This window comes from Heterodontus francisci, chromosome 11, assembly GCF_036365525.1.
Source record: "Heterodontus francisci isolate sHetFra1 chromosome 11, sHetFra1.hap1, whole genome shotgun sequence".
Classification (NCBI taxonomy): Eukaryota; Metazoa; Chordata; class Chondrichthyes; order Heterodontiformes; family Heterodontidae; genus Heterodontus; species Heterodontus francisci.
Genome location: NC_090381.1, coordinates 39,419,611 through 39,444,064, shown reverse-complemented (window position 1 = coordinate 39,444,064; position 24,454 = coordinate 39,419,611). Strand labels below are relative to the sequence as shown.

General features: G+C 44.7%; 1 protein-coding gene across 1 annotated transcript in view; it reads left to right on the top strand.

The window, feature by feature from the left end:
* epha4b (eph receptor A4b) overlaps positions 1–24,454 on the top strand; it is a 426,015-nt gene that overhangs the window by 1,666 nt on the left and 399,895 nt on the right. The window contains exon 2 of the mRNA XM_068042004.1: positions 18,769–18,833. Within this exon, the coding sequence (XP_067898105.1) occupies positions 18,769–18,833 (65 nt within the window). The remainder of the gene's footprint in view (positions 1–18,768; positions 18,834–24,454) is intronic.

Genomic DNA, 24,454 nt, shown 5'->3' with positions numbered 1-24,454 from the left:
AGTGCACAGCTTTAAGTTTGCAGATAAAGAAAGGCCAATGCTTTTGATAGGTGTAACAATGCCTGTGACTTGCACTCTGAAAAAGATAAGTGACCCAGGAGAGGACCACTTCCAGTTTATCAAGGCCCACGCTTAGCATTCAGCCAATCAGTCTCATTTAGTACCTAACACGCTAAAAGCAAAGCATCATTTTGGGTCCATTAGTACAAAGCATGACAACTGGTTAACTCCTGAAGACACAGACTCATGTAGGAATTTGCTTCCGCAGACGCCAACAATCTTCTTAGGCCTCTTCCAAGCTGACAGTCACACGTGAGTCTAGATATTGAGCATCATCAGGCAGTTAGGCTATGGAAGGATCACAATTAAACACCATCTGCTCTCACTTGATGTTCACTCTTCAGCATGAATCACTGGATAGTGTTTAGGAGTAGAAATTGTGGCTTTTCTTCCTCCTGGTCCCAGAGAGACTGATGCTAGTTGTAGCAGCTCACTGCTCTGCTGGCTGAGATAAGGTAATTCAGTACAGATCAGTAATCAAACCTGGCATCTTAATGGTCTGTGTGGATCATCAGCACACAGTGTGCATTTATCCAAATATGCTATTGGGACACTCAGCACTCACCCACATGGTATAATTAGGTCAGCACATTTATGGAATGAATGGATCAGTCAATCTTCTACATCTGCCATCTATAGAAAGAGAAAGGGCTTATATTTATAGACTGCCTTTCACAACCTTAGGAATTCCCAAAGTGCTTAACAGCCAATGAAGTTCTTTTGGTGTGGAGTCACTGTTGTAATGTCGGAAGCATGGCAGCCAACTTTTGTGCACTGCAAGGTCCTACATACAGCAATGTGATAATGACTGGATAATCTGTTTTCTATGATGTTGGTTGAGGGATATGTATTAGCCAGGACACCAAGGACAACCAGGACACCAAGGATAACTCCCCTGCTCTTCTTCAAAATAGTGGCATGGAATTTTTATGTCCACTTAAGAATGCAGACAAGGCCTCAGATTACTGTCTCATCCAAAAGATGGCACCTCGATGGTGCAACACTCCCCAGTACTGCACTGGAGTGCCAGCCTAGAATTTAAATGTGATATTTGTATCATTCATGTGGAGAATGGAGAAGATAATGAATAGGTTCACATTTAAATGGCTCCTGTTCCTGGCAGATAAACAGTAATGAAATATTGACATTGCTGGCGAAAATACTGAATTTCAAACTTCCATCGTTACAGAGAGGGGTAGGAGTGACTGAATATGAAGAGAAGAGCAGAACGGTTGGACTTTGTTGGCTGCTATTACCCCTTTCCATGAAATGTTTGCCCCAGAATCAACAGAAATGCTGCTTGCCATGGGGTCCCTCAATGCTGCCTCTTTTCTGTAGATATCTGCCTACATAAAACTTGAAGGAAGTTCATGAAAGATCAAGTAAATTTTGCTGAGAAATGAATGAGCAGAATGAAGAGGAATAATAATAACAACAAAAAAAATACTTTGGGATGGGAAACAAGAGATAAAGGCTGAATTTCAGCTTTGTGTTTCTGTGCAGTGGAGTCCCAAGTATCATATCCCTTTGTCCTGTTCTATGGAAACAAAGGATGCTATATTTTTTGCTGTTGCAGATAATCAAAAGAATAATGTAAGAGATTTACTTGATGCAGGATGAACATATATACACTGACATCCCCTTTCACCTCTCCACATCATCTTACAAACAATAAATTTGTCGCAAAATAAGTGGATGCTGTTCAGCCATTGACACACTGAACGGAATTAATATTATTTGTAAAGGCCAGTCACCAGAACATGAGCACCATCTTCAACTTGAATATTCAGTGATTTGTAACTGTTCACACATTTAAATTTTGCCATGGCTACGTCAGATGGAGAGGAAGGGCAGCCTCTGTCAATAGCCAACCTTTGTGCGGTTGCATACACTAGGACACTACACAAATGGTCTGACACCTGTGAAGTGGTGCTGTGACTCTTGTCAGCAGGCTTTTATTGACATGTTCCTTTTATTTTGTCAGCTGTTGCCCACCCCTGAAGGTGTTGGCTCTTGCACTCCATGGCAGCATACCCGTCTTTTGCCCAAGTGGGACAATTCTTCTTGTTTTAGCCCAGACAGCATCAGCATACTTCAGGAATGTGGAGGTTGTCGCAGGTGAACCTGATTCTGTTCTCACCACGTATGCACATTTCCACAGCAGTTACTGGATCAGGAATGTGAACTCTGGCTTATTTTTCCCTCCTGCATAAGTCTAGGGGCCCCGAAAGCCAGTTGGATTATTCCTGTTGCAGAGATCATCTAACTCAGCATACAACGGGGAATCAATCCTGAGTCTTCTGCTCTATATGACCTAGTGTTAGACTTAGGCAATGCCTTTACCCACAAGGACATTCAGAGAGCTCTCTCTCTTTCTCTCCTCCCTTCACAAAATGACCTTTCTAGAATCATAGAATAGTACAGCACAGCGGGAGGCCATTCAGCCCATCGAGTCTACACTATATAGTTACATTTTTGACAATAACTTGCATTTTTATAGCATAGATAAATGCCTAGGGTGCTTCACAGAGGAGTGAGGACAAATGGACATGAAGCCAAATCAGGAGATACTGGGACAGGTGATCAAAAAGCTTGGTCAAAGCAATAAATTTCAAGGAAGGTCTTAAAGGAAGAGAGGAAAGCAGTGAGACTAAGGAGTTCAGGGAGCAAGCTCCAGAGACCTAGGCAGCTGAAGGCACAGCCTCCAATGGTGGGAGAAAGCACAAGAGGCTGGAGGCAGAGAATGGCTCAGTATCACATTACACAGTGCAACTTCCCACCAGACTCAGGGAAGGCACTACCTACCTCACATAGGGTTAACATTACACTTGACCATTGCTTCTTCAAGATGCAATGCAGAAGTTAAGTTCTTTCTGTTATACATGTTGCTCTGTAAAACTCGAACATACCGTTGATTTCCTAGAACCTAATATCAATTCTAAAATGTGATTAAGGATAGCTCTGTAGATGAACACATCAATTGTTCAGTTAGTGTGATTCCCTCTAAAGTGCAGTAGTGTCTCGCTCACTCTTTGATGTACATAGAACTCTGAAATGTTCTTTTCTTTTCTTTTGGGCCTCCTTATCTCGAGAGACAATGGATACGCGCCTGGAGGTGGTCAGTGGTTTGTGAAGCAGCGCCTGGAGTGGCTATAAAGGCCAATTCTGGAGTGACAGGCTCTTCCACAGGTGCTGCAGAGGAATTTGTTTGTTGGGGCTGTTGCACAGTTGGCTCTCCCCTTGCGCCTCTGTCTTTTTTCCTGCCAACTACTAAGTCTCTTCAACTCGCCACAATTTAGCCCTGTCTTTATGGCTGCCCGCCAGCTCTGGCGAATGCTGGCAACTGACTCCCACGACTTGTGATCAATGTCACATGATTTCATGTCGCGTTTGCAGACGTCTTTATAACGGAGACATGGACGGCCGGTGGGTCTGATACCAGTGGCGAGCTCGCTGTACAATGTGTCTTTGGGGATCCTGCCATCTTCCATGCGGCTCACATGGCCAAGCCATCTCAAGCGCCGCTGACTCAGTAGTGTGTATAAGCTGGGGATGTTGGCCGCTTCAAGGACTTCTGTGTTGGAGATATAGTCCTGCCACCTGATGCCAAGTATTCTCCGAAGGCAGCGAAGATGGAATGAATTGAGACGTCGCTCTTGGCTGGCATACGTTGTCCAGGCCTCGCTGCCGTAGAGCAAGGTACTGAGGACACAGGCCTGATACACTCGGACTTTTGTGTTCCGTGTCAGTGCGCCATTTTCCCACACTCTCTTGGCCAGTCTGGACATAGCAGTGGAAGCCTTACCCATGCGCTTGTTGATTTCTGCATCTAGAGACAGGTTACTGGTGATAGTTGAGCCTAGGTAGGTGAACTCTTGAACCACTTCCAGAGCGTGGTCGCCAATATTGATGGATGGAGCATTTCTGACATCCTGCCCCATGATGTTCGTTTTCTTGAGGCTGATGGTTAGGCCAAATTCATTGCAGGCAGACGCAAACCTGTCGATGAGACTCTGCAGGCATTCTTCAGTGTGAGATGTTAAAGCAGCATCGTCAGCAAAGAGGAGTTCTCTGATGAGGACTTTCCGTACTTTGGACTTCGCTCTTAGACGGGCAAGGTTGAACAACCTGCCCCCTGATCTTGTGTGGAGGAAAATTCCTTCTTCAGAGGATTTGAACGCATGTGAAAGCAGCAGGGAGAAGAAAATCCCAAAAAGTGTGGGTGCGAGAACACAGCCCTGTTTCACACCACTCAGGATAGGAAAGGGCTCTGATGAGGAGCCACCATGTTGAATTGTGCCTTTCATATTGTCATGGAATGAGGTGATGATACTTAGTAGCTTTGGTGGACATCCGATCTTTTCTAGTAGTCTGAAGAGACCACGTCTGCTGACGAGGTCAAAGGCTTTGGTGAGATCAATGAAAGCAATGTAGAGGGGCATCTGTTGTTCACGGCATTTCTCCTGTATCTGACGAAGGGAGAACAGCATGTCAATAGTCGATCTCTCTGCACGAAAGCCACACTGTGCCTCAGGGTAGACGCGCTCGGCCAGCTTCTGGAGCCTGTTCAGAGCGACTCGAGCTGAAATGTACATTTCTTTAAAATGGCCCCTTATGAATAGGAATATTCATTTTTATTCATCTTTATGGCTGGCGGGCAGCCATAAAGACGGGGCTAAAATGTGGCGAGTCGAAGAGACTTAGTAGTTGGCAGGAAAAAAGACAGAGGCGCAAGGGGAGAGCCAACTGTGCAACAGCCCCGACAAACAAATTTCTCTGCAGCACCTGTGGAAAAGCCTGTCACTCTAGAATTGGCCTTTATAGCCACTCCAGGCACTGCTTCACAAACCACTGACCACCTCCAGGCGCGTATCCATTGTCTCTCGAAATAAGGAGGCCCAAAAGGAAAAAAAAAGACTGTATTTAATAAAAGCTCATCCCTAACTGTACATCTGCTCTCTGTACATCTTCTAAATATTGCATTATGAAGGGTGTCTATGTAGGTATTGAGAAATATGCTGAGATGCTTGGATCAGTGCCAGTGGGTGCACTCAGACGTCTGCAGGAATCATAAATACTGCCAGTGCAGATCCTCTTCAACATCGGTGAAACAAAAATCATCTGTCCTTGCTTATCCCAGATTCCCCTGATTTCGCTCCCCCCCACCCCCACAAAAAAAACTCACTGTTTCCAATTAACAGTGTTACTTGTTTCTCAGTTCTGTACACAGCTAATGCTACTTGATAGAACCAGAACTGGGCCTACAGAATAAGAAAGAGTAGCAGAAGTAAATTAATATAGAAGCATCCAAATCTTGACGTACCCTGAAATAACCCAGTTATGAGTGGGTAATACAGCTGGTTAAAAATGGAGAAAGAAAAGGTTTCTAGATAGTTCAGTGAGTTTATCCAATGATTTAACCCAGCCACACAAATCAGAAAGATCCAAGCTCTCTGTTGAATTGGCTAATTGCATTTGGAGTGGCAGTAGGGGAGTGCTACAACTGGTCTCAGCTATGCTGGGTTAAACGAAGGAGAAGAAAATGAAATCAGCCAGGATTCCTGATCCTGTTGGAAATTCCTGTGTGTGTAATGCATGCACAAATGGATGTCAGCTGAGAATAGGATTGGGCTTTGCTACAATGCCCCCACTGTGGTGGATTGCCCTGTGTGTATTGATCACTTGGGCCAGGGCAACTGCTGGCAAAGGAACAATACCCCATCAAGAAGTCAACATCTTTAGAGTGGAGAGAATGTTAACAAAAAAGGGTACTTCATGCAGTAAGACTGTGCCAATTTTCTCTCCTCTGCTGAGAATACTGGCTCTTGTTAGGGCTCAGTTTTTTTTAATTTCCAAAATATACTTTATTCATAAAAAACTGTAAAAAATACATGACAAAACAGTTCCAAACAGCATCAAGTCAAAAAAATACAAACAGTGCAAAGGAGGTCAGTTTCCTTCAATACAGTCATGTGTTGCCTCACAACCCTTCCATTTCATTTTTCATGCCATATACATTTTACAGCAAACGAAAATGTTCCCGATACAGTTCGAGGGGTTTTCCATGGATCCAGCCCCTCCGTTCAGCTTGGTGGGGGGACCTTACACAGTGGTCTTTCCCCATTGAGCCTTTGCTGCGGCTGCCCCAAGCTTTAGTGCGTCCCTCAGCACGTAGTCCTGGACCTTGGAATGTGCCAGTCTGCAACATTCGGTCGTGGACAACTCTTTGCGCTGGAAGACCAGCAAGTTTCGGGCAGACCAAAGGACGTCTTTCACCGAATTGATAGTCCTCCAGCAGCAGTTGATGTTTATCTCGGTGTATGTCCCTGGGAACAGCCCGGAGAGCACAGACTCCTGTGTTACAGAGCTGCTTGGGATGAACCTCGAGAAAAACCACTGTATCTTTTTCCACACCTGCTTTGCAAAGACACATTCCAGAAGGAGGTGGGCAACCATCTCTTCCCCACCACAGCCACCGCGAGGGCATTGTGCGCAGGGGGTGAGACTTCTGGCGTGCAGGAAGGATCTGACGGGGAGGGCTCTTCTCACCACCAGTCAAGCTACATCTTGGTGCTTGTTTGAAAGTTCTGGTGATGAGGCATTCCGCCAAATGACTTTGGCGGTTTGCTCGGGGAACCATCCGACAGGATCCACCGTCTCCTTTTCCCGTAGGGCCTCGAGGACATCCCGTGCAGACCACTGCCTGATGGATCGGTGGTCAAAGGTGTTTTTCTGCAGAAACTGCTCCACGAAGGATAGGTGGCATAGTCCAATTGGATGGAGTGTTCCGCGACAATGTGACCAGGCCCATCCTTTGCAACACCGGGGACAGATAGAACCTCAGCATGTAGTGACACTTGGAGTTTGCGTACCAGAGGTCTACACACAGCTTGATACAGCCGCACACGAAGGTAGTCTTCAGGATGAAGGCGACATTGGGTACGTTTTTCCCGCCCTTGTCCAGAGGTTTGAACATCGTGTCCCTCCGGACCCGGTCCATTTTGGATCTCCAGATGAAGCGGAAAATGGCTCGGGTGACCGCCACAGCGCAGGAGTGGGGTATGGGCCAGACCTGCGCCACGTACAGCAACAACGTGAGCGTCTCACACCTGATGACCAGGTTCTTACCCACAATGGAGAGAGATCGCTGCTGCCACAGGCTCAGCTTGTGTTGTGCCTCGGCTACTCGCTCCTCCCAGGTTTTGGTGCACGCCCTGGCCCTTCCGAACCTTATCCCCAGCACCTTCAGGTAGTCTGACCTGATGGTGAAGGGGACAAAGGATCGGTCAGCCCAGTTCCCAAAGAACATGGCCTCGCTCTTGCCGTGGTTAACTTTGGCTCCCGAGGCCAGTTTGAACTGGTCGCAGATGCTCATCAATCTGCGCACAGACAGTGAATTCGAGCAGAAGACGGCGATGTCATCCATGTACAGGGAGGTTTTGACCTGAGTGCCTCCACTGCCTGAGATTGTCACCCCTCTTATGTCCTTCCTAATAGACTCAGCAAAGGGTTCAATACAGCAAACAAACAAGACAGGGGAGAGAGGACAGCCCTGTCTGACTCCAGATTGGATCGGGAAACTTTCTGATTCCCACCCATTGATTGAGACTGTGCTACTGATGTTTGTGTAGAGCAGTTTGATCCAATTGCTCAGTTCCATAAGTAGCAGAGTCTCTTTGTTCTTTCTTCACATGTGAGGCTAGACAACGAGTGTCAGCATTTTATGTGATTAGGAAAGATACCTCAAGCCCAATCTGTTTCCACCTAACATCCACATATGAGCAATTACTGGCAGCATTCACTTAGTAGGAATCAAAAACGAAACCCTGGCTCTTTTTATTGTTTAATTCAGCATGTTAGGTCTATCGTAACACCTTGACTGTTTTCTTAGATAAGATCAACTAACTCAGAGTCCGAACTCAAACTGGGACCATTTGATCTGTGCATGTGGTGCTACAAGTAACTCAGTCTAAACTGGGACCATTTGATATGTGGTATAAGGGACAATAGCTTTACCCGACTAGATTGTTGAAGAACTTCGGATCATTCGGGAGGCGGAGGGGTTTATTGAGAGGAGTTATGGGGAGGTAGTCACACCTCAGGTAAAAGATGGGTTACCATCAGGGGAAGGAGAGGGAACCAGCAGGCAGTGCAGGGATCCCCTGTGGCCATTTCCCTCAACAACAGGTATACCGTTTTGGATACTGTTGCGGGGGACGACTTACCAGGGGTAAGCAATGGGGTACAGGTATCTGGCACAGAGTCTGTCCCTGTTGCTCAGAAGGGAAGGGGGAAGAGGAGCAGAGCATTAGTCATTGGGGACTCCATAGTTAGGGGAACAGATAGGAGGTTCTGTGGGAACGAGAGAGACTCACGGTTGGTGTGTTGCCTCCCAGGTGCCAGGGTTCGTGATGTCTCGGATCGTGTTTTTGGGATCCTTAAGGGGGAGGGGGAGCAGTCCCAAGTCGTGGTCCACATAGGCACCAACGACATAGGTAGGAAGAGAGATGGGAATTTAAGACAGAAATTCAGGGAGCTAGGGTGGAAGCTGAGAGCGAGAACAAACAGAGTTGTTATCTCTGGGTTGTTGCCCGTGCCACGTGATAGCGAAGCGAGGAATAGGGAGAGAGAGGAGTTGAACATGTGGCTGCAGGGATGGTGTAGGAGGGAGGGTTTTGGTTTCCTGGATAATTGGGGCTCTTTCTGGGGTAGGTGGGACCTCTACAAACAGGATGGTCTTCACCTGAACCAGAGGGGTACCAATATCCTGGGGGGGAGATTTGCTAGTGCTCTTCGGGGGGGTTTAAACTAATTCAGCAGGGGAATGGGAACCTAAATTGTAGTTCCAGTGTACAGGATGTTGAGAGTAGTGAGGTCAGGGATAAGGTTACAAGGACGCAAGAGGGCACTGGCAAGCAAGAACTTGGTTTAAAGTGTGTCTACTTCAACGCCAGGAGCATCCGGAATAAGGTGGGTGAGCTTGCAGCATGGGTTGGTACCTGGGATCTCGATGTAGTGGCCATTTCGGAGACATGGGTAGAGCAGGGGCAGGAATGGATGTTGCAGGTTCCGGGATTTAGATGTTTCAGTAAGAGCAGAGAAGATGGTAAAAGAGGAGGGGGTGTGGCATTGTTAATCAAGGAGAGTATTACAGCGACAGAAAGGACGTTTGAGGACTCGTCTACTGAGGTAGTATGGGCCGCGGTTAGAAACAGGAGAGGAGAGGTCACCCTGTTGGGAGTCTTCTATAGACCTCCGAATAGTTCCAGAGATGTAGAGGAAAGGATAGCGAAGATGATTCTCGACAGGGGCGAGAGTAACAGGGTAGTTGTTATGGGGGACTTTAACTTTCCAAATATTGACTGGAAATACTATAGTTCGAGTACTTTAGATGGGTCAGTTTTTGTCCAGTGTGTGCAGGAGGGTTTTCTGACACAGTATGTAGACAGGCCAACCAGGGGCGATGCCACATTGGATTTGGTACTGGGAAATGAACCCGGCCAGGTGTTAGATTTAGATGTAGGTGAGCACTTTGGTGATAGTGATCACAATTCGGTTAGGTTTACCTTAGCGATGGGCAGGGACAGGTATATACCGTAGGGCAAAAATTATTGCTGGGGGAAAGGAAATTATGATGCGATTAGGCAAGATTTAGGATGCGTAGGATGGGGAAGGAAACTGCAGGGGATGGGAACAATCGAAATGTGGAGCTTATTCAAGGAGCAGGTACTGCGTGTCCTTGATAAGTATGTATCTGTCAGGCAGGGAGGAAGTTGTCGAGCGAGGGAGCCGTGGTTTACTAAAGAAGTTGAAGCGCTTGTCAAGAGGAAGAAGAAGGCTTATGCTAGGATGAGACGTGAAGGCTCAGTTAGGGCGCTTGAGAGTTACAAGCTAGCCAGGAAGGATCTAAAGGGAGAGCTAAGAAGAGCAAGGAGAGGACACGAGAAGTCATTGGTGGATAGGATCAGGGAAAACCCTAAGGCTTTCTATAGGTATATCAGGAATAAAAGAATGACTAGAGTTAGATTAGGGCCAATTAAGGATAGTAGTGGGAAGTTGTCTGTGGAATCAGAGGAGATAGGGGAAGCATTAAATGAATATTTTTCGTCAGTATTTACAGTAGAGAAAGAAAATGTTGTCGAGGAGAATACTGAGATTCAGACTACTAGGCTAGATGGGATTGAGGTTCACAAGGAGGAGGTGTTAGCAATTTTGGAAAGTGTGAAAATAGATAAGTTCCCTGGGCCAGATGGGATTTATCCTAGGATTCTCTGGGAAGCTAGGGAGGAGATTGCAGAGCCTTTGTCCTTGATCTTTATGTCGTCATTGTCAACAGGAATAGTGCCGGAAGACTGGAGGATAGCAAATGTTGTCCCCTTGTTCAAGAATGGGAGTAGAGACAGCCCTGGTAATTATAGACCTGTGAGCCTTACTTCGGTTGTGGGTAAAATGTTGGAAAAGGTTATAAGAGACAGGATTTATAATCATCTTGAAAATAATAAGTTCATTAGTGATAGTCAGCACGGTTTTGTGAAGGGTAGGTCGTGCCTCACAAACCTTATTGAGTTTTTCGAGAAGGTGACCAAACAGGTGGATGAGGGTAAAGCAGTGGATGTGGTGTATATGGATTTCAGTAAGGGGTTGGATAAGGTTCCCCACGGTAGGCTATTGCAGAAAATACGGAAGTATGGGGTTGAAGGTGATTTAGAGCTTTGGATCAGAAATTGGCTAGCTGAAAGAAGACAGAGGGTGGTGGTTGATGGCAAATGTTCATCCTGGAGTTTAGTTACTAGTGGTGTACCGCAAGGATCTGTTTTGGGGCCACTGCTGTTTGTCATTTTTATAAATGACCTGGAAGAGGGTGTAGAAGGGTGGGTTAGTAAATTTGCGGATGACACTAAGGTCGGTGGAGTTGTGGATAGTGCCGAAGGATGTTGTCGGGTACAGAGGGACATAGATAGGCTGCAGAGCTGGGCTGAGAGATGGCAAATGGAGTTTAATGCGGAAAAGTGTGAGGTGATTCACTTAGGAAGGAGTAACAGGAATGCAGAGTACTGGGCTAATGGGAAGATTCTTGGTAGTGTAGATGAACAGAGAGATCTTGGTGTCCAGGTACATAAATCCCTGAAAGTTGCTACCCAGGTTAATAGGGCTGTTAAGAAGGCATATGGTGTGTTATCTTTTATTAGTAGGGGGATCGAGTTTCGGAGCCACGAGGTCATGCTGCAGCTGTACAAAACTCTGGTGAGACCGCACCTGGAGTATTGCGTGCAGTTTTGGTCACCGCATTATAGGAAGGATGTGGAAGCTTTGGAAAGGGTGCAGAGGAGATCTGCTAGGATGTTGCCTGGTATGGAGGGAAGGTCTTACGAGGAAAGGCTGAGGGACTTGAGGTTGTTTTCGTTGGAGAGAAGGAGGAGGAGAGCTGACTTAATAGAGACATATAAGATAATCAGTGGGTTAGTTAGGGTGGATAGTGAGAGTCTTTTTCCTCGGATGGTGATGGCAAACACGAGGGGACATAGCTTTAAGTTGAGGGGTGATAGATATAGGACAGATGTTAGAGGTAGTTTCTTTACTCAGAGAGTAGTAGGGGCGTGGAATGCCCTGCCTGCAACAGTAGTAGACTCGCCAACTTTAAGGGCATTTAAGTGGTCATTGGATAGACATATGGATGAAAATGGAATAGTGTAGGTCAGATGGTTTCACAGTTCGGCGCAATATCGAGGGCCGAAGGGCCTGGACTGCGCTGTAATGTTCTAAAAAAAAAAGCTATGAACATAAACTCTTAATCATGTAGAGGATGCCTTCTATTCCCTCCAGTACATCATGCTCACTGTCTCACTCCACATGGTTTACTGCCATTTTGAGAATCCCCTTAAAGTATAAAATGGATGTGTCTGTCTGAAGTCCAACAGTCTACTTTCTCCAGTCTGTGAGGAAGCAAGTGTGAATATTCAGGACAGACAATGTAAAAAAAAGTCAGATGCTGTATGTAATGAAATGCAGTGTGTGATCACTACAGTGTGTTACCCTTCAGGAGTGAGTCTCAGTCATTTTGGTTTAAAATTATAATGTATGTTAAAGAAATAAGTATTCATATAGCACTGTTCACAATCCCAGGAGTTTACAAAACACTATATCTTGTGTACTGCAAGACACTACAAACAGCACCTCATCAATTAACCTTTTTTTGATGTTGGTTGAGAGATAAATATTGACCAGTATACAAGGAGAACCGACTTGTTCTTTAAATAGTGTCACGCATTCTTTTACATTTACCTGAGAGGATAGACGGGGCCTCAGTTTAATGTCATATGAAAAATGGCACCATGGACAGTGGAGCACTCTCTCGGTACTACACTGAACTGTCAGCTCAATTATTTCCTGGAGTCCTGCAACAGGGCTTAATCCACTACCTGACTCAAGAGTTGAGAGAGCTGCCACTGAACATGTTAAAAAATAATCACAGATCTGTCTCGTAAGTACCTTTTATATTCTGCCATTCATGCTGTACAGAAATGTCACGCCTATGGTGACCTGATATTGACAGCTATGCAAATGGTGGGTTAGGACATTATCCTTTTGCTTCTGGGACTGAGTTTGAATGCAAACCAAATCGATTGAATTCAGTTCTCAACTGTCTGGCAGCAGTTTTTTACAGATCCTTAAGTGAAATGAGTTTGGGCAGTTTCAATTCACTCCCCAGTGAACACCCCATATAAAACCTTAATCCAACACTAATTATCTCTAATTGGATAACTCCATGTCTGTAAAGGGCAGCCTGTTGAGGGGAATGGAAATTCTATTCTGTCAGCTGAATAACAGGTGTAGTTTGCAGAATTAATTCCATCTGGGTTGTGGCCCATCAGTTTTCAAACTCAGGTCTCTGGTTTCCCCCCAACTCCGAAGGAAATTGCAGTGGGTCCTGGAATTAGATTATTGTGTCATTAGATTTCTGAATTTATAGATGTTATAACTGGCATACTATTTCTGTTGCTGGATATTAGTAAGCAAACGTGGTCTGCAGTGATGACACTGTTTCCCTTTTTTGATAATTGGGATTTCATTTTTGGAAGTTAGGACAGATGTATCAATATTTGCAGGGAGTTTGAAAATCATCTGTGTACCCAATATTGTTTGGATTTAGGAGTGGTACCTATGGTAACAGGATGAGTGGGATAGGGATGGTAAATGCTTCAACAGTGTCTGTTTGAGCTTCACTAATCTTTTAGTATATTTAGTTAGTATTAGTGATTTTGGATTTGTGCAAATTAGTAGGAACATGGATTTAAATGTCATATTTCACCGTGCCCCCACCTGTTCCCCCACCCCAAGGCTTATGGTAAATACCATGAAGTCAAAGGCACAATATGATTGTGGAAAGTAACTGATCAAGCCTGAATAATATACAGACTAATGTTAGATTGATGGCTTGGAATTTCATAAGGTTTTCTTAGGTGAGGCAATAAAAAAATTATACAAGGTCTGTTGGGAGTAATTGATTTGATCCAAATTCCTTTTAGATATGGGGTACAAGGAATGTGAGCTCTGACATGGAGCAGGATACAGAGTATTTTAAGGGTAAAACGTCGGAATTCTGAACAAAATTGGAACATTTAAAAAAAATCTAAACCGAGCTCCAGTACGGTAACATTTTCAAATGTGTTTCCTTAGTCATATTCATTCCAAATTAATGTCTACTTTCTCCAACACTGGTAACCTCCAATAAAGAAAAATGAGGAATGAAAGGAAATTAGCTCAGTCAAATTGGAAAGAAAAATCATCAGATAAGATAATGCACAGAAAATGCGAGACATTCAAACAGGAGACGATTAGAATACAGACTATACATTTTTCAACAAAAGGAAAGATGGTATAATGTAGATGGACAATATTGTGGAGGCGGAAGTACACAGACTTTGTCAGGGAAAAGATATGGGGGCAGGACCTGTTCTGTGGGCTTCAGGATCCTGCCATCAGGCTCCAATGGGGGTCAGAAGCTCACACTGTGTGGGGAAGTCATTCACCTGTGATTGTCACCGAATTGGCCAATTAATGGCCTGAGGGCAGACTCACCATCCAATTACGGATAGTGGGTGGGCTGTCAAAGCTGGAGGCCTAATAGGAGGTTCTTCAGCTTGAAAGTAGCGACAGGATGCCATTGCAGGTAGGTGAGGTAGTGGGCGCCCCAAAATGGAGGTGCCTTCTCTCCAACCTTTTTACATTTAAAATAAAAAATAGATCCAGCAGCAATGACCTTGCCTTCCCATTGTTGTGCTGTGGGAACTTATGACACATTCAAGACTCAATGTTGGGTGAGCAGTCTGACAGCATAGAAGTAGCAGTCAATCCAGATAGTGGAGAGGAAAACCTAGGTGTCAGCAGCATGCAACTGATCTCACGTCTGCAGATGATATAATCCACTGCTGAAATGTATATCAGGAAAAGAAGGAACAAAGGATAAATCCTTGGAGACTTTAGAGCAGACGATGGGGAAAAGGGAAAAGAAGTGCCTGTTGGAGATGCTGTGGCTGCATTCTGAGATAAGCATGAATCCATGCGAGGGCAGTGCCACGGAATTGGACAGCAGAGGAAGATTGGAGAAGGATGATTTGTTCAGCCATGTTGAACATTGTGGAGAGGCGAACAAGGGTAAGGGGAGATAAAGTAATGTTGTCATTGTCACAAAGGATGTCATCATTGTCTTTGATTAGGCTGTTTTGATGCTGCGAAACGTAGGGAAGGTAGTCTGGAGAAACTCAATCAGGGAGTTATGGAGGAGTACGCACAAAGCTGGGATGTAATAAAATGCTTCCCAGTCTTGAGAGGAAAGGGATGTTGGTAGTAGGGCGATAGTTGGTGAGGAAGATAGGTCAAGGATTGGATAATAATGGTCATTTTGAAGGGAAGTGAGATGATGCTTGAGCAGAGAGAACCATTCACAATGTCAGCTAGTAAGAGGGTCAGGATGGGGAGTTGGCCGGTCAGGAGTTGTGCAGGAAGAATGTCAAGGGTATACAAATGGGATCTCATGACCAGAGGTTGCTGATCTCATGCAAATGAGGTCTGAGGCCCAGTATTGTGTGGATTTCTAGCCTGCTTGTTCTGGCACAGGATTGATCACCATGCCCAGTTTGGTCTGGTGCCAACCAATCTCTTGGCCTTTACACTAAGGGTAAGGATTGAGAGATGATAGGAGAACTTGAAGCAATTGTACCAATTTGGAGGTGTAAAGATATATCCAATTTGCCTACTGCAGAGAAAATTAGTGGTCATATCTAAGAATTATTATAATTCTTGATAAGTGTAGGAAGAATTCCATGGATTTTGTATACTCATCGGCCTCGATTAGTGTGCAACTCATATTTCTTAGCTTCAATCCTTGTAACGTGTTTAGTTCACACTTGGATATCTACCAGAATACCTTGGTTTAGGTAGGTGATAAGCATTGGTCGGAAAAACAAGCATATTTCTAATATTTTACGTATGCTTCTAACCAACAGTTTGCTTTCTATATAAATGGTACAACCACTGTGCATGGTACATTAAAGCTTACTCAGATTACAACAACTTGCATTTATATAGTACCTTTAATGCAGCAAAACATCCCAACTGCCTCACAGAAGGATAATCAAGCAAAAATTGACAAGACAAGGAAGATGATATTAGGAGGGTTGACTAAAAGCTTGATCAAAGAGGTAGGTTTTAAGAAGGGCCTTAAAGGACAAGAAAGAGGCGGAGAGAGATTTAAGGAGGAAATTGCAGCGCTTAGGGCCCAGATGGTCGAAGGCATGGCTGCAAATGGTGGGGTGAAGGGAATGGGAGGTCTGTAAGAGGACAGTGTTAGAGTTTGTGGAGGGGTGAGACTACTGCAGATGTAAGAGTCACAGGAGTGACACAGTCACGGACTTATTCAGTAGATTGGTACCAATAATCTATGAGGGATGAGAGAAGGAGAAATCATGTTTCTTCTGCATCCTTGGAAGTTATCTCAAATGGATCCAGCTGTTACCTGGGACAGACCTGTTTCACTATTACTGACATTTCTATAGTGTTTTTAAAGAAGCAGACATTTTAAGGCGTTTCTCAGTAGCATTTGGGAAAAATAGATGGTGAGCCAAAGGAGGGAATACTTCACCTGTGTTTTACATAACTCAAAAGCTTTTCAAGCTCACAGCTCAAGATTAGAAAGGCGAACTTTGTATTTGAACAGCAAAGTGTAAAGTTTAAGGGGGCATAGTATAAATATTGTCCATGCTTGACAATTTTGTGAAATCTGTGGGTCATTATCCACATTACTGGTTGAATCTGAATATTGTGGATCATGTGAGAGAAACTTTCTTTGCATTTTCACAACTGTTAATTTTCTTTTTCCCACTAAATCACTCCCCCTCCAAATATAACTCCAAGAGTTCCTTATTGAGTGGCTAAATAGAGAGAGGACGTAGATGGGGGAGGAGAAATTGTGTAGTTCTATGGTATGGATTGTGTAGCTCATTTAAGTCTTTCCAACTCCATGTTTCCTTTTGCCTTGGTAACAAGTGAGAAACCTTACCTCATAATTTTGATGTTATTGGAATAAAATGGTAAGACAGATAACAAATGGTGTATTCTCTTGAAAATTAGATCACTGACTAATTGGTGATTTGTTTAAACATAGATGGAGAAAATCATCTCAGTCTTAGCCTATAATGAAAGCCCTGTGGACATGAAGTGCAGGTGCATAAAGTGCTAACTCACTGTGGTGTGACTGCATGAGGTAACGCTGCCCAGCTCAGACACATTTATCACAGTGGAGCCAAACATTGTATCAATTAATGGTTATTCGGAGGTGCTTAAATGGTACGAACAAAAGCTTCTTTCTAGTGCTGAACTACAGTTTACTTTCATTACACCATAATTAGCTGCTATATTTTGATGCCAGGTGATGCAGCTTCTCAAATGTGTGAAGTTTAAATGAATACTGCACCAATTTTTAAGAGCACTATGTTTATTACTGGGCCCAAGATCTTCATTTACTAGAAGTCACGTTGCTCAGGTAGATAACCGTGTACGGGAAATGAATGCTTAGAACTGAATAAACAATTCGCTAAGAAATCTATACTTTGGTTAGAATTTCTGTAAAGTAAGTCTTTTCTTGTCAAGTAAGTCCTATGTCCTCAGGTTAAGAATTTGGGTTCTTGGAATATTGCAGTTGCACTAATGGCAGACAAGGGCAGTCCACGTGAGATGATGCTTAAATTGCTACAGTTACCATGTTCCAAATGCTCATGCACAATTCTGAATGTCCCTTTTCTATTACCCAGTTTCAGGCTAATCTAAAGCCAGACCTTATAAGCGATATTTGTATCGTATTACCAACATATCAACTTAAAAGCCAGTGGATTCAGTAAATATAAATGGAGGCATTGACTTAATGTGCATTCATTAATACAAATCTCATTACCAGCCATTATCAGGAATTAATGTGTATATCCCAGCCAAGTGAGATCTTTGAATGTTGTTCAACCATGCACAATCTACTGTGATAAAATGAAGTATTGACCCTAGAATGTTTAATTAATGAGCCAGGCCATTATTTAGCCATAAACAGTATATTGCTAATAATAGATTTCAGTGCTGTGCACCAAACAGTTTAACCTACAACACTGATTAGAATGAAATAAGCCAATCTAAACTGACACAGACTATTCAGCCCAATGGTTGGTAATGGGATTTGTATCAAAGAATAAACATTAAGTCAACATAGAGATACAGCACTGAAACAGGCCCTTTGGCCCACCAAGTCTGTGCTGACCATCAACCACCCATTTATACTAATCCGACATTAATCCCATATTCCCTACCACATCCCCACAATTCTCCTACCACCTACCTACACTAGGGGCAATTTACAATGGCCAATTTACCTATCAACTTGCAAGTCTTTGGCTGTGGGAGGAAACCAGAGCACTCGGCAGAAACCCACACAGTCACAGGGAGAACTTGCAAACTCTGCACGGGCAGTATCCAGAATTGAACCTGGGTCACTGGAGCTGTGAGGCTGCAGTGCTAACCACTGCGCCACTGTGCCACCCATCTCCATTTATGTTTACTGAATGCACTTTGATGTGTTGTTAATACAGTTTGCATGGATCTTGGCTTTATCTTAGCCTGAAACTGGATAAAAGAAAAGGGCATTCAGAATTGCATGTGTGCAGCTAGAACATGTGGGTTTCTGTTGAACACTGTAAGTGCCATTTCATGTGGATTTTCTGACTTACTGTGTTTACTTGTAGTGAGTACGATGAGAACATTCCAAGAATTCAGATTTCCTAACCTAATAAAGAACTTTAAAACAAAAATTCCTTGTGATCCATGCAGTACTAGTTGTGATGTACCATCCAGCAAGTTCGGTGGACGTCATGTTACTTCAAGTACTGGTTGAATTCAACAACTAGAATCCTAGTTTCCTTGTTCAGCAGCATGTGTGAAAACTAAACATTGATTCAGATTTCCAGCTCAGAATATACAAATCCCACTTATTTCTACACTAGTTTTAAGTTTATTGAAGATTGAAATTCAGGGAATTTTCTCCATTTTGACTGTCTGACCACACACTAAATTCCAATTCTCTCCAGAGTTCGGGGCAAGTTAATGGTGGTCTTCACTTAAAGATACTGCTTCTCACTACAAAGACTGACAGTTGCTTTTCTCATTGTTTAGTTACCCTCTTGGACTCTATGTCAGCTCCTGGAGACTTAGGCTGGGTGGCATATCCTCCAGAAGGGGTGAGTACACTGTATTCCTTTTCTTTGAATATGTAGCCTATCAAAATCTTCTCCATACCATTTACTTTGAATCCTGTTACGTTGACACTAGACAACTATCTATACAATGCTTCCTATAAAATAGCATATTTGAAAATTAGTATGATGGTATTGTGACTGGAATTGCTCGATCAAATTACCTTTATAAAATGTCAGTTCGGATGTGTCAGGACAGTATTACATTCTTTGTTGTAGTGATGGGAGGTACATTTACCTATTGATCCAAAGGGTCAGACTTGAAGATTTAAAGTTGCAGAATTTTGGTTGTGGGAAATATTTTTGTCACCTGAAGTCTTTACAGGGAACATTAGACAGAAAAAAGACCTGGAGTTACAAGAGCAAAATACTACAGATGCTGGAAATCTGAGAGAAAACGGAATATGCTACAAATACCCAGCAGGTCTGGCAGCATTTCTGGAGAGAGAAATGGAGTTCCAGTTCCAGTTGCTGACCTGTCATCAGAACAGGGAGTACTTAGAGAGTACTAAAGGAGGGAGGGAAATGTTGGGGGGAGGGGAGGAAAGAACAAGAGCGAAGGTCTGTGATAGGATGAAAGGCAGGAGAAATTAGATGACAAAAGGGATGATGGTGCAAGGGAAAAAGAAATGATACTGGGACACATAAAGAAACAAAAGATGAGTCTAGAGGAGGTGTAAATGGGAAAAGCAGAATCTCCAATAGTTGCTATCGAAAAACAAAAAGAACATGGTATCAGAGGTTATGATCTGTAATTGTTGAACTCAATGTTGAGTCTCGAAGGTGGTAAAGTGTCCAATCAAAAGTTGAGGAGCTGTTCCTCAAACTTCCATTGAGCTTCATTGGAAATGCGTAGAAGGCTGAGGACATGAACGTCAGAGTGGGAGTGGGGCAGAGAATTAAAGTGACAGGACATTGGAAGTCTGGGGTAACGATTGTGGAGTTGCTTGAAATAGGCAATCTATAGCTACTTTGTGATCATCTCAATTGTGTCTGTTTGGGAGCATTTTTAAAAAATTATTTCATGGGATGTGGGCGTCGCAGGCCAGGTCAGCAATTATTGCCCATCCCTAATTGCCCTTGTGAAGGTGCTGGTGAGCTGCCTTCTTGAACCGCTGCAGTCCATGTGTGGTAGGTACACCTACAGTGCTATTAGAAGGGGAGTTCCACGATTTTGACCCAGCGACAGTGAAGGGAAGGTGTTATAGTTCCAAGGCAGGATGGTGTGTGATTTGGAGGGGAACTTGCAGGTGGTGGTGTTCCCACACAACTGCTGCCCTTGTCCTTCTAGGTGATAGAGGTCGTTGGTTTGGAAGATTCTGCCTGAGTAGCAATGGTGCATTGCTGCAGTGCATCTTGTAGATGGTACACACTGCTGTCACTGTGCGTCGGTGGTGGAGGGAGTGAATGTTTTTGGACGGGGTGCCAATTACGTCGGCTGCTTTGTCCAGGATGGAGACTCACGAGCTTCTTGAGTGTTGTTGGAACTGAACCCATCCAGGCAAGTGGAGAGTATTCCATCACACTTCTGACTTGTGCCTTGTAGATGGTGGACAGCCTTTGGGGAGTCAGGAGGTGAGTTACTTGCTGCAGGATTCCTAACCTCTGACCTGCTCTTGTAGCCATGGTATTTATATGGCTACTCCAGTTCAGTTTCTGCTCAATGGTAACCCCCCAGAATGTTGATAGTGGGGGATTCAGCGATGGTAATGCCATTGAATGTCAAGGGGAGATGGTTAGATTCCCTCTTGTTGGAGATGGTCATTGCCTGGCACTTGTGTGGCACAAATGTTACTTGCCACTTATCAGCCCAAGCCTGGATATTGTCCAGTTCTTGCTGCATTTCTGCATGGACTGCTTCAGTGTCTGAGTCACGAATAGTGCTGAACATTGTGCAATCATCAACAAACATCCCCACTTCTGACCTTATGATTGAAGGAAGGTCATTGATGAAGCAGCTGAAGATGGTTGGGCCTAGGCCACTACCCTGAGGAACTCCTGCATTGATGTCCTGGAGCTCAGATGATTGACCTCCAACAAGCACAACCATCTTCCTTTGCACTAGGTACAATTCCAACCAGTGGAGAGTTTCCCCCCTGATTCCCATTGATTCCAGTTTTGCTAGGGCTCCTTGATGCCACACTTGCTCAAATACTGCCTTGATGTCATGGGCAGGCACTCTCACCTCACCTCTTGAGTTCAGCTCTTTTGTCCATGTTTGAACCAAAGCTGTAATGAGGTCAGGAGCTGAGTGGCCCTGGCGAAACCCAAACCGAGCGTCATTGAGCAGGTTATTGCCAAGCAAGTGCCACTTGATAGCACTGTCAATGACACCTTCCATCACTTCACTGATGATTGAGAGTAAACTGATGGGGCAGTAATTGGCTGGTTGGATTTGTCCTGCTTTTTGTGCACAGGACATACCCAGGCAATTTTCCACATTGCTGGGTAGATGCCAGTGTTGTAGCTGTACTGGAACAGCTTGGCTAGGGGTGCGGCAAGGTCTGGAGCACAAGACTTTAGTACTATTGCTGGAATGTTGTCAGGGCCCCTAGCTTTTGCAGTATCCAGTGCCTTCAGTCGTTTCTTAATATCATGTGGAGTGAATCGAATTGGCTGAAGACTGGCATCTATGATGCTGGGGACTTCAGGAGGAGGCCGAGATGGATCATTCACTCAGCACTTCTGGCTGAAGATTGTTGCAAATGCTTCAGCCTTATCTATTGCACTGATGTGCTGGGCACCCCCATCATTGAGGATGGGGATATTTGTGGAGCCACCTCCTCCTGTTAGTTGTTTAATTGTCCACCACCATTCACGGCTGGATGTGGCAGGACTGCAGAGCTTAGATCTGATCTGTTGGTTATGGGATTGCTTAGATCTGTCTATCACATGCAGCTTACGGTGTTTGGCATGCAAGTAATCCTGGGTTGTCGCTTCACCAGGTTGACACCTCATTTTGAGGTATGCCTGGTGCTGCTCCTGGCATGCCCTCCTGCACTCTTCATTGAACCAGTGTTGATCCCCTGGCTTGATGGTAATGGTAGAGTGGGGATTATGCTGGGCCATGAGGTTACAGATTGTGGTTGAATACAATTCTGCTGCTGATGGTCCACAGCGCCTCATAGATGCCCAGTTTTGCATTGCTAGACTGTCCCGGCAGACCCATTGTGTCAGCCTGCTCCTGCCCCACTGAACTTATTTCTTCCTATCTTGACTCTATTTTTTTTGTCCGCTGGTTCAGTCTCTTCCCACCTACATCCGTGACTCTTCTGGCGCCCCACGTCATTTTGACAATTTCCAGTTTCCTAGTCCCAACCGCCTCCTCTTCACTATGGACGTCCAATCGCTCTACACCTCCATCCCTCCCAGGATGGTTTGAGGGCTCTCCGCTTCTTCCTTCAACAGAGGCCCAACCATTCCCCATCCACCACCACCCTCCTCTGCCTGGCTGAACTTGTTCTCACATTGAACAACTTCTCCTTCAACTCCACGCACTTCCTTCAAGTAAAAGGTGTCGCTATGGGTACCCGCATGGGTCCTAGTCATGCCTGTCTTTTTGTGGGATATGTCGAGCATTCTTTGTTCCAGTCCTACTCAGGCCCCCTCCCCCAACTCTTTTTCTGGTACATTGATGACTGTATCGGTGCCGTTTCCTGCTCCCGCCCCGAATTGGAAAACTTTATCAACTTCCAATTTCCACCCTTCTCTCACCTTTACATGGTCCATCTCTGACACTTCCCTTCCCTTCCTCGACTTCTCTGTCTCCATCTCTGGGGATAGATTGTCTACTAATATCCATTATAAGCCCACCGACTCCCACAGCTACCTCGACTACACTTCTTCACACCCTACCTCCTGTAAGGACTCCATTCCATTCTCCCAGTTTCTCCGTCTTCGACGCATCTGCTCTGATGATTCTACCTTCCATGACGGTGCTTCTGATATGACCTCCTTTTTCCTCAACCGAGGATTCCCCCCCACTGTTGTTGACAGGGCCCTCAACCGTATCCGGACCACTTCCCGTACCTCTGCCCTCAACCCTTCCCCTCCCTCCCAGAACCGTGATAGGCTTCCCCTTGTCCTCACTTTCCACCCCATCAGCCTCCATATCCAAAGGATCATCCTCCGCCATTTCCGCCACCTCCAGCATGATGCCACTACCAAACGCATCTTCCCCTCCCTTCTCCTGTCAGCATTCTGAAGGGATCGTTCCCTCCGCGACACCCTGGTCCACTCCTCCATTACCCCCACCACCTCGTCCCCGTCCCATGGCACCTTCCCCTGCAATCGCAGGAGGTGTAATACCTGCCCATTTACCTCCTCTCTCCTCACTATCCCAGGCCCCAAACACTCCTTTCAGGTGAAGCAGCGATTTACTTGTACTTCTTTCAATGTAGTATACTGTATTCGCTGCTCACAATGTGGTCTCCTCTACATTGGGGAGACCAAGCGCAGGCTGGGTGACCGCTTTGCGGAACACCTCTGCTCAGTCAGCAAGCAAGTCCCTGAGCTTCCAGTTACTTGCCATTTCAGCACTTCCCCCTGTTCTCATGCTCACATCTCTGTCCTGGGAGTGCTGCAATGTTCCAGTGAACATCAGCGCAAGCTCGAGGAACAGCATTTCATCTACCGATTAGGCACACAACAGCCTGCCAGACTGAACATTGAGTTCAATAATTTCAGAGCATGACAGCCCCCCATTTTACTTTCATTTTTAGTTGTTTTTTCTTTTTTCTTTTTTTCTTTTTTTACAGTTTTTACAACCTTTCTTTGCATTTATTTCATTGCATCTTAGTTTGTTCAGTTTGCTTACCCATTGTTTTTTTTTCATGTTTGCACTTTCTGCTGTTCAATATTCAGTCCGTTAACACCTTTTCTGTACTAATGCTTTGTCTTTCAACACACCATTAACATATTGTTTGCCTTTGCTCCATGACATTTTGGTCAGCTATGTGGCCTTGTCCAATCTAGACCTTCTCCTTTGTTATCTCTTGCCCCACCCCCACCTCACTTGCTTATAACCTGTGACAATTTTAATATTTGTCAGTTCCGAAGAAGGGTCACTGACCCGAAACGTTAACTCTGCTTCTCTTTCCACAGATGCTGCCAGACCTGCTGAGTGGTTCCAGCATTTCTTGTTTTTATTTCAGATTTCCATCATCTGCAGTATTTTGCTTTTATTTGCATTGCTAGATCTGTTCAAAATCTATCCCATTTAGCATGGTGGTAGTGCCACACAACACAATGGAGAGTATTCTCAATGTGAAGATGGGACTTCGTCTCCATAAGGACTGTGTGGTGGTCACTCCTACCAATACTGTCATGGACAGATGCATCTGCTACAGACCCAGTCTAGCAGCTATGCCCTTTAGGAATCGGCCTGTTCGGTCAGTAGTGGTGCTACCGAACCACTCTTGGTGATCGACATTGAATCCCCTCACCCAGAGTACATTCTATGCCCTTGCTAACCTTAGTGCTTCTTCAAAGTGGTGTTCAACATGGAGGAGTACTGATTCATCAGCTGAGGGAGGGTGGTAGGTGGTAATCAGCAGGAGCTTTCCTTGCAGTGAGAGATTCCAGCAAATCAGAGTGATACGCAGTTT